This window comes from Oncorhynchus keta, chromosome 5 (genome assembly GCF_023373465.1).
Source record: "Oncorhynchus keta strain PuntledgeMale-10-30-2019 chromosome 5, Oket_V2, whole genome shotgun sequence".
Taxonomy (NCBI): domain Eukaryota; kingdom Metazoa; phylum Chordata; class Actinopteri; order Salmoniformes; family Salmonidae; genus Oncorhynchus; species Oncorhynchus keta.
Genome location: NC_068425.1, coordinates 26067630 through 26077629, shown reverse-complemented (window position 1 = coordinate 26077629; position 10000 = coordinate 26067630). Strand labels below are relative to the sequence as shown.

The following is a 10000-nucleotide window of genomic DNA, read 5'->3' as shown; positions in this document are numbered from 1 at the left end:
CCCTCCTCCCTCCCTCCCTCCCTCCCTCTCTCTCTCTCTCTCTCTCTCTCTCTCTCTCTCTCTCTCTCTCTCTCTCTCTCTTCCTCTCTCTTTCCTCCTCCTCCCTCTCTCTCTCTCTCTTTCCCTCCGCCCTTTCTCTCTCTCTCTCTCTTTCCCTCCCTCCCTTTCTCTCTCCTTTCCCTCCCTCCCTCCCTTTCCTTTCCCTCCCTCCCTCTTTCCTCCCTCCCTCCCTCCCTCCCTCTCTCCTCCCTGCTCCCTTCCCCCACCCTCCTCTCTCTCTCTCTTTCCCTCCTCCCTCCCTCTCTTTCCTCCTCCCTCCTCTCTCTCCCTCCTTTTCTCTACCTCTCCTTTCTCTCTCTAACTCTCTCTCTCTCCCTCCTTTTCTCTACCTCTTTCTCCCCCCTCCTCTCTCTCTCTTTCTCTTTCTCCTCCTTTTCTTCCTCTCCCCCTTCTCTCCTCTTTCTTTTCTTCCTCTTCTCCTCTCTCTCTCTCTCTTTCCCTCCCTCCTTTCTCTCCCTCTCTCTCTTCCTCTTCCTCCTCTTTCCTCCCTCTGTCTCTCTCTCTCTTTCCTCTCTCCTCCCTCTTCCTCCTCCTCTCCTCCCTCTCTCCCTCCTCCCTCCTCTCTTCCTCCTCTCCCCCCTCCTCTCTGTCTCTCTCTCCCTCTCTCTCTCCCCCTCTCTCTCCCCTCTCTCTTCCTCCTCTCTCCTCTCTGTCTCTTTCCCTCTCCTCCCTCTCTCTCCTCTCTCTCTTTCCTCCCTTCCCTCCCTTTCTCTCTCTCTCTCTCTTTCCTCCCCCCTCTCTCTCTTCCTCCTCTCTCCTCCCTCCTCCTCCTCCTCCTCCTCCCTCCTTTCTCTCTCTCTTTCCTCCTCCCCTCCCTCCCTCCTCTTCCTCCTCCCTCCTCCCTCCCTCCTCCCTCCCTCCTCCCTCTCCTCTCTCTCTCTCTCTTTCCTGCCCTCTCTCTCTCTCTTTCTCCTCCCTCCTTTCTCCCTTCTCTTCCTCCTCTGTCTCCCCTCCCCTCCTCCCTTTCTCCTCTCTCTTTCCCTCTCCCTCCTCCTCCCTCCCCCCTCCCTTTCTCTCCTCTCTCTTTCCCTCACCCTCCCTCCTCCTCTCTCCTCCCTCCCCTCCCACTCCCTCTCTCTCTCTCTCTCTTTCCCTCCCTCCCTCCTCCCTCCTGCTCCTCCCTCCTCTCTCTCTCTCTCTCTCTCTCTCTCTCTCCCTTTCTCCCTCCCTCCCTCCACTCCCTCCCTCTCCCTCTCTCTTTCCCTCCCTCCTCCCTCCCTCTCTCTCTCTCTCTCTCTCTCTCTCTCTCTCTCTCTCTCTCTCTCTCTCTCTCTTTCCCTCCTCCTTTCTCTCTCTCTCTCTTTCCCTCCCTCCCTCCCTCTCTTTCCCTCCCTCCCTCCCTCTCTCTCTCTCTCTCTCTCTCCCTCCTTTTCTCTACCTCTCCTTTCTCTCTCACTCTCTCTCTCTCTTTCTCCCTCCCTCTCTCTTTCCCCCTCCCTCTCTCTTTCTCCCTCCCTCTCTCTTTCTCCCTCCTCTCTCTCTTTCTCCCTCCCTCTCTCTCTTTCTCCCTCCTCTCTCTCTTCCTCCCTCCCTCTCTTTCTCCCTCCCTCTCTCTTTCTCCTCCCTCTCTCTTTCTCCCCCTCCCTCTCTCTTTCTCCCTCCCTCTCTCTTTCTCCCTCCCTCTCTCTTTCTCCCTCCCTCTCTCTCCTCCCTCCCTCTCTCTTTCTCCCTCCCTCTCTCTTTCTCCCTCCCTCTCTCTTTCTCCCTCCCTCTCTCTTTCTCCCTCCCTCTCTCTTTCTCCCTCCCTCTCTCTTTCTCCCTCCTCTCTCTCTTTCTCCCTCCTCTCTCTCTTTCCCCCTCCCTCTCTCTTTCTCCTCCCTCTCTCTTTCTCCCTCCTCTCTCTTTCTCCCTCCTCTCTCTTTCCCCCTCCCTCTCTCTTTCTCCCTCCTCTCTCTCTTTCTCCCTCCCTCTCTCTTCTCTCCCTCCCTCTCTCTTTCCCCCTCCCTCTCTCTTTCTCCCTCCCTCTCTCTTTCTCCCTCCCTCTCTCTTTCTCCCTCCCTCTCTCTTTCTCCCTCCCTCTCTCTTTCTCCCTCCCTCTCTCTCTTCCTCCCTCCTCTCTCTTCTCCTCCCTCTCTCTTTCTCCCTCCCTCTCTCTTCTCCTCTCTCTCTTCTCCCTCCCTCTCTCTCCCTCTCTCTCTCTCTTTTCTCCCTCCCTCTCTCTTTCCTCCCTCCCTCTCTCTTTCTCCCTCCCTCTCTCTTTCTCCCTCCCTCTCTCTTTCTCCCTCCTCTCTCTTTCTCCCTCCCTCTCTCTTTCTCCCTCCCTCTCTCTTCCTCCCTCCTCTCTCTTCTCCCTCCCTCTCTCTCTCTCTCTCTCTCCCTCCCTCTCTCTTTCTCCCTCCCTCTCTCTCTTTCTCCCTCCCTCTCTCTTTCTCCCTCCCTCTCTCTTTCTCCCTCCCCCCTCTCTTCCTCCCTCCCTCTCTCTTTCTCCCTCCTCTCTCTTTCTCCCTCCCTCTCTCTTTCTCCCTCCCTCTCTCTTTCTCCCTCCCTCTCTCTTCTCCCTCCCTCTCTCTTTCTCCCTCCCTCTCTCTTTCTCCCTCCCTCTCTCTCTTCTCCCTCCCTCTCTCTTTCTCCCTCCCTCTCTCTTTCCTCCCTCTCTCTCTCTCCCTCCCTCTCTCTTCCTCCCTCTCTCTCTTTCTCCCTCCCTCTCTCTCTTCCCCCTCCCTCTCTCTTTCTCCCTCCCTCTCTCTTTCTCCCATCCCTCTCTCTTTCTCCCTCCCTCTCTTTTTCCCCTCCCCCTCTCTTTCTCCCTTCCCTCTCTTTCTCCCTTCCCTCTCTCTTTCTCCCCTCCCTCTCTCTTTCCCCCTCCCTCTCTCTTTCTCCCTCCCTCTCTCTTTCTCCCTCCCTCTCTCTTCCTCCTCCCTCTCTCTTTCTCCCTCCCTCTCTCTTTCTCCTCCCTCTCTCTTTCTCCCTCCTCTCTCTTTCTCCCTCCCTCTCTCTTTCTCCCTCCCTCTCTCTTTCTCCCTCCCTCTCTCTTTCTCCCTCCTCTCTCTCTCTCCCTCCCTCTCTCTTTCTCCCTCCCTCTCTCTTTCTCCCTCCCTCTCTCTTTCTCCCTTCCCTCTCTTTCTCCCTCTTCTCTCCCTCCCTCTCTCTTTCTCCTTCTCTCTCTTTCTCCTTTCTCTCTCTTTCTCCCTTCCCTCTCTTTTCCCCATCCCTCTCTCTTTCTCCCATCCCTCTCTCTTTCTCCCATCCCTCTCTCTTTCCTCCTCTCTCTCTCTTCCCCCTCCCTCTCTCTTTCCTCCCTCTCTCTTTCTCCCATCCCTCTCTCTTTCTCCCTTCCCTCTCTCTTTCTCCCTCCCTCTCTCTTTCTCCCTCCCTCTCTCTTTCTCCCTCCCTCTCTCTTTTCTCCTCCCTCTCTCTTTCTCCCTCCTCTCTCTTTCTCCCTCCCTCTCTCTTTCTCCCTCCTCTCTCTTTCTCCCTCCCTCTCTCTTTCTCCCTCCCTCTCTCTTTCTCCCTCCCTCTCTCTTTCTCCCTTCCCTCTCTCTTTCTCCCTCCCTCTCTCTTTCTCCCTCCCTCTCTCTTTCTCCCTCCCTCTCTCTTTCTCCCCTCTCCTCTCTCTCTTTTCTCCCTCCCTCTCTCTTTCTCCCTCCTCTCTCTCTTTCTCCCATCCCTCTCTCTTTCTCCCTCCCTCTCTCTTCTCCTCCCTCTCTTTCCTCTCTCTTTCTCCCCTCCCTCTCTCTTTCTCCCTCCCTCTCTCTCTTTCTCCCTCCCTCTCTCTTTCTCCCTCCCTCTCTCTTTCTCCTCCTCTCTCTTTCCCCCTCCCTCTCTCTTTCTCCCTCCCTCTCTCTTTCTCCCTCCCTCTCTCTTTCTCCCTCCTCTCTCTTTCTCCCTCCCTCTCTCTTTCTCCTCCCTCTCTCTCTTCTCCCTCCCTCTCTCTTTCTCCCTCCCTCTCTCTTTCTCCCTCCCTCTCTCTTTCTCCCTCCCTCTCTCTTCCTCCCTCTCTCTCTCTCTCCCTCCCTCTCTCTCTCTTTCTCCCTCCCTCTCTCTTTCTCCCTCCCTCTCTCTTTCTCCCTCCTCTCTCTTTCTCCCTCCCTCTCTCTTTCTCCCTCCCTCTCTCTTTCTCCCTCCCTCTCTCTTTCTCCCTCCCTCTCTCTTTCTCCCTCCCTCTCTCTTTCTCCCTCCCTCTCTCTTTCCTCCCTCTCTCTTTCTCCCTCCCTCTCTCTTTCTCCCTCCCTCTCTCTTTCTCCCTCCCTCTCTCTTTCTCCCTCCCTCTCTCTTTCCCCCTCCCTCTCTCTTTCTCCCTCCCTCTCTCTTTCTCCTCCCTCTCTCTCTCCTCCCTCCCTCTCTCTTTCTCCCTCCCTCTCTCTTTCTCCCTCCCTCTCTCTTTCTCCCTCCCTCTCTCTTTCTCCCTCCCTCTCTCTTTCCCCCTCCCTCTCTCTTTCCCCCTCCCTCTCTCTTTCCCCCTCCCTCTCTCTTTCTCCCTCCCTCTCTCTTCTCCCTCTCTCTCTCTTCCCCCTCCCTCTCTCTCTTTCTCCCTCCCTCTCTCTTTCTCCCTCCCTCTCTCTTTCTCCCTCCCTCTCTCTTTCCCCCTCCCTCTCTCTTTCCCCCTCCCTCTCTCTTTCTCCCTCCCTCTCTCTTTCTCCCTCCCTCTCTCTTTCCCCTCCCTCTCTCTTTCTCCCTCCCTCTCTCTTTCTCCCTCCCTCTCTCTTTCTCCCTCCCTCTCTCTTTCTCCCTCCCTCTCTCTTTCTCCCTCCCTCCTCTCTCTCTTCCTCCCTCCCTCTCTCTTTCTCCCTCCCTCTCTCTTTCTCCCTCCCTCTCTCTTTCCCCCTCCCTCTCTCTTTCTCCCCTCTCTCTCTCTTTCTCCCTCCCTCTCTCTTTCTCCCTCCCTCTCTCTTTCCCCCCTCCCTCTCCCTCCCTTCCCTCTCTCTTCCTCCCTCCCTCTCTCTTTCTCCCTCCCTCTCTCTTTCCCCCTCCTCTCTCTCTTCCTCCCTCCCTCTCTCTTTCTCCCTCCCTCTCCTCTCTCTTCCTCCCTCCCCTCTCTCTTTCTCCTTCCTCTCTCTTTCTCCTTCCCTCTCTCTTTCTCCCTCCCTCTCTCTTTCCCCTCCCTCTCTCTTTCTCCCTCCCTCTCTCTCTTTCTCCCTCCCTCTCTCTTTCCCCCTCCCTCTCTCTCTCCTCCCTCTCTCTTTCTCCCTCCCTCTCTCTTTCTCCCTCCCTCTCTTTCCCCCTCCCTCTCTCTTCCTCCCTCCCTCTCTCTTTCTCCCTCCCTTCCCTCTCTCTTCCTCCCTCCCTCTCTCTTTCTCCCTCCCTTCCCTCTCTCTTTCTCCTTCCCTCTCTCTTCCCCCCTCCCTCTCTCTTTCTCCTTCCTCTCTCTTTCTCCCTCCCTCTCTCTTTCCCCCTCCCTCTCTCTTTCTCCTTCCCTTCCCTCTCTCTTCCTCCCTCCCTCTCTCTTTCTCCTCCCTCTCTCTTTCTCCCTCTCTCTCTCTTTAAAAAAAAAAATAAATAATGTAGTGACGTAAATAAAAATATGTGTGTAATAATTTTATAAAATATGTCATTTGTCGTTTAAATAATAATGATTATTAAAATAAAAATATATGTATGTAATGAACGTAAATAAAAATATATGAAAGCGTAAAATAAAAATATATGTAAAGATAATATGCGTAAAAAAAATATTTTAAAAATGTTTTTAAAAATATGTGTTTAAATAAAAATATGTGACGGTAAATATGCATTTTGGGCGCATATGTTTGCAAATAAAAATATGACGTAGGTTAAATAATGCGTAAAAAAAAAATATGTCATGTGTTAAATATATGTGTAAAAAAATAAATATGACGTAAATAAACTCTCTTTCTCTTCTAGCCTGGACAGTCTGCTGCGTTGTGGGGTGACGTTTGCTGACACCATGGTGGTGGTTGACAAGGAGAGCTCCATGATCGCTGAGGAGGACTACATGGCCGACGCCAAGACCATAGTCAACGTCCAGACCCTCTTTAGGTAGGCTGCTCAGCCATACACAACCATTATACATCCATCACACCATACCATCCTGCACAATTCAACAGTTGTTTGTGTGCATTCATAGATATCTGCATTCAGCAAGCACTATGTCTAAGATTTTGATTGTGTCTTTTTTCTCTGTCCTCCCAGACTGTTCCCAGCCCTCAGCATCATCACTGAGCTCACCCACCCAGCCAACATGCGCTTCATGCAGTTCAAAGTCAAAGACCACTACTCCCTGGCTCTCTCCAAGCTGGAGAAGGTAACATTGTATTATGGTACTCTCTGTGGTGAGTCGGACCATCCTCGTCAGATCATCTAATGATGTGGGATTGTCAAAAGGAAGTGGTACTCCATTACTGTAATGCTTTTCCATTTCCCTGTCCTTCTCTCTTCCTCTCTCTCTCTCTCTCTCTCTCTCCCTCTCTCTCTCTCCTTGTCTCTCTCTCCCTTCCTGTCTCTCTCTCTCTCTCTCTCTCTCTCTCTCTCTCTCTCTCTCTCTCTCTCTCTCTCTCTCTCTCTCTCTCTCTCTCTCTCTCTCTCTCTCTCCTTGTCCCCCTTTCTTCCTGTCCCTCTTTCTTCCTCTCTCTCTCTTCCTGTCTCTCTCTCTCTTCCTGTCTCTCTCTCTCTCCCCTTGTCTCTCTCTCTCCTTGTCTCTCTTTCTCTCCCTGTCTCTCTCTCTCTCCCCTTGTCTCTCTCTCTCGTCTCTCTCTCCCTCTCTCTCTCTCTCTCTGTCTCTCTCTCTCTCTCTCTCCTTGTCTCTCTTTCTCTCTCTTCCTGTCTCATTCTCTCTCTCTCTCCTCTCTCTCCTTGTCTCTCTTTCTCTCTCCTCCTGTCTCTCTCTCTCTCTCTCTCTCTCTCTCTCTCTCTCTCCTTCCTCGTCTCTCTTCTCGTCTCTCTTCCTGTCTCTCTCTCTCCTTGTCTCTCTCTCTCTCTCTCTCTCTCTCTCTCTCTCTCTCTCTCTCTCTCTCTCTCTCTCTATCTCTCTCTCTAATAATCTCTCTCCTTGTCTCCTTGTCTCTGTCTCTCTCTTCCTGTCTCTCTCTAATCCTTGTCTCTCTATCTCTCTCTAATAATCTCTAATAATAATAATAATAATAATAATAATAATCTCTCTCTCCTTGTCTCTCTCTCTCTCCTTGTCTCTCTCTCTCTCCTTGTCTTTCTCTCCTGTCTCTCCCCTCTTCCTGTCTCTTTCTCCCTGTCTCTCTCTTCCTGTCTCTGTCTCTCCCTGTCAATTCAATTTTAATTTAAGGGCTTTATTGGCATGGGAAACATATGTTAACATTGCCAAAGAAGTGAAGTAGATAATAAACAAATGCAAAATAAACAATTCCAAAAGAATAAAGACATTTCAAATAATTTCAAGTCATATTATGTCTATATACAGTGTTGTAATAATGTGCAAATAGTTAAAGTACAAAAGGGAAAATAAATAAACATAAATATGGGTTGTATTTACAATTATGTTTTTTCATCACTAGTTACCCTTTTCTTGTGGCAACGGGTCACAAATCTTGCTGCTGTAATGACACACTGTGTTATTTCACCCAGTGGAAGTTTATCAAAATTGGGTTTGTTTTGGAATTATTTGTGGATCTGTGTAATCTAAGGGAAATATGTATCTCTAATATGGTCATACATTTGGCAGAAGGTTGTGAAGTGCAGCTCAGTTTCCTCCTCATTTTGTGGGCAGTGTTCACATAGCCTGTCTTCTCTTGAGAGCCATGTCTCCCTACAGTGGTCTTTCTCAATAGCAAGGCTATGCTAGTCTGTACATAGTCAAAGCTTTCCTTAAGTTTGGGTCAGTCAGAATGGTCAGGTATTCTGCCACTGTGTACTCTCTGTTTAGAGCCAAATAGCATTCTAGTTTGCTCTAAAAAAAAAATGGTTCATCCTTTCCAATGTGTCAAGTAATTATCTTTTCGTTTTCTCATTATTTGGTTGGGTCAAATTGTGTTGCTGTCCTGGGGCTCTGTGGGGTCTGTATGTGTTTGTGAACAGAGTCTTCTCCAAGTTAATCTCTCTGAAGGTGATGACTTTGTTGTGGATGGTTTGGGAATCGGATGGTTGTATAATTGAATGGCTCTTTTCTCTCTCTCTCCCTGTTTGTCTCTCTCCCTGTCTCTCACTCTCCCTGTCTCTGTCTCTCTCTCCCCCTGTCTGTCTCTCTCCCTGTCTCTCACTCTCCCCCTGTCTCTGTCTCTCTCCCTGTCACCCTCTCCCTGTCTGTCTCTCTCACTGTCTCTCACTCTCCCTGTCGCTGTCTCTCTCTCTCCCTGTTTCTCTCTCCCTATCTCTCTCTCTCTCCCTGTCTGTCTCTCTCCCTGTCTCTCACTCTCCCTGTCTCTCACTCTCCCTGTCTCTCACTCTCCCTGTCTCTGTCTCTCTCTCCCCCTGTCTGTCTCTCTCCCTGTCTCTCACTCTCCCCCTGTCTCTGTCTCTGTCTCTCTCTCCCTATCTCTCTCTCTCTCCCTATCTGTCTCTCTCCCTGTCTCTCACTCTCCCTGTCTCTGTCTTTCTCTCTCCCTGTCACCCTCTCCCTGTCTCTCTCTCTCCCTGTCTGTCTCTCTCCCTATCTCTCTCCCTGTGTTTCTCTCTCCCTGTCACCCTCTCCCTGTCTTTCTCTCTCCCTGTTTCTCTCTCCCTGTTTCTCTCTCCCTATCTCTCTCTCTCTCCCTGTCTGTCTCTCTCCTTGTCACCCTCTCCTTGTCTCTCTCTCTCTCCCTGTCTGTCTCTCTCCCTGTTTCTCTCTCCCTCTCACTGTTTCTCTCTCCCTATCTCTCTCCCTCTCCCTGTGTTTCTCTCTCCCTGTCACCCTCTCCCTGTCTTTCTCTCTCCCTGTTTCTCTCTCCCTATCTATCTTCCTCTTCCTGTCTGTCTCTCTCTCTCCCTATCTCTCTCCCTCTCCCTGTCTGTCTTTCTCCCTGTCTTTCTCTCTCCATGTCTTTCTCTCTCCCTGTTTATCTCTCCCTTTCTCTCTCCCTCTCCCTGTCTGTCTCTCTCCCTGTTTCTCTCTCATCGCTCTCCCTCTCCCTGTGTTTCTCTCTCCCTGTCACCCTCTCCCTGTCTTTCTCTCTCCCTGTTTCTCTCTCCCTATCTATCTCTCTCTCTCCCTGTCTCTCACTCTCCCTGTCTCTGTCTTGCTCTCTCCCTGTTTCTCTCTCCCTCTCCCTGTCACCCTCTCCCTGTCTTTCTCTCTCCCTGTTTCTCTCTCCCTATCTATCTTTCTCTCTCCCTGTCTCTCACTCTCCCTGTCTCTGTCTCGCTCTCTCCCTGTTTCTCTCTCCCTATCTCTCTCCCTCTCCCTGTCACCCTCTCCCTGTCTCTCTCTCCCTGTCTCTCTCCCTCTCCCTGTCTTTCTCTCTCCGTCTCTCTCTCTCCCTGTCACCCTCTCCCTGTCTTTCTCTCGCCCTGTCACCCTCTCCCTGTCTTTCTCTCCCTGTCTCTCTCTCCCTATCTCTCTCCCTCTCCCGGTCTTTCTCTCTCCCTATCTCTCTCCCTGTCTTTCTCTCTCCCGGTCTCTCTCTCCCTGTTTTCTTATTCCTGTGTATGGTGATCTGATAGAAAGAGAGAGAGAGGGGCTCCAACCTGGTCTTCATGTTTCGTCTACCCTTCGCTGCTGGGAAGGTGTTCAGTGTCAGCATGCTGGATACTCTACTGTATCAGGTTAGTCTAAACTCTCACCCCAGGACAGCAACGCTCCGTATTTCAAAACTCAGTCTACAATATTTGTTTTGCCCCTTTATTAATCAATGACCCTCTGTTGTTTGTTGTGTGTTCCCACCAGTCCTTTGTGAAGGACTACATGATTTCCATCACCAGATTGTTGCTGGGACTAGACTCCATGCCTGGCTCAGGCTTTCTCTGTGCTGTGAGTAACTCATCTGCTCATGTCCTCAATAGTTATCATCAGAAAGCTATGATCAACAATATAATGTATAGTATACAGCCCTGCTTAGATTTTACTAAGCTTGAAGGGGTCATTAGTGTAGCTGCC

General features: G+C 51.2%; 1 protein-coding gene across 1 annotated transcript in view; it reads left to right on the top strand.

The window, feature by feature from the left end:
• The window catches only part of LOC118377826 (potassium channel subfamily T member 1-like), a 59719-nt gene that overhangs the window by 44268 nt on the left and 5451 nt on the right, over positions 1-10000 (top strand). The window contains exons 15-18 of the mRNA XM_052520007.1: positions 5863-5997; positions 6151-6262; positions 9568-9669; positions 9791-9874. Coding sequence (XP_052375967.1) covers positions 5863-5997; positions 6151-6262; positions 9568-9669; positions 9791-9874 — 433 coding nt within the window. The remainder of the gene's footprint in view (positions 1-5862; positions 5998-6150; positions 6263-9567; positions 9670-9790; positions 9875-10000) is intronic.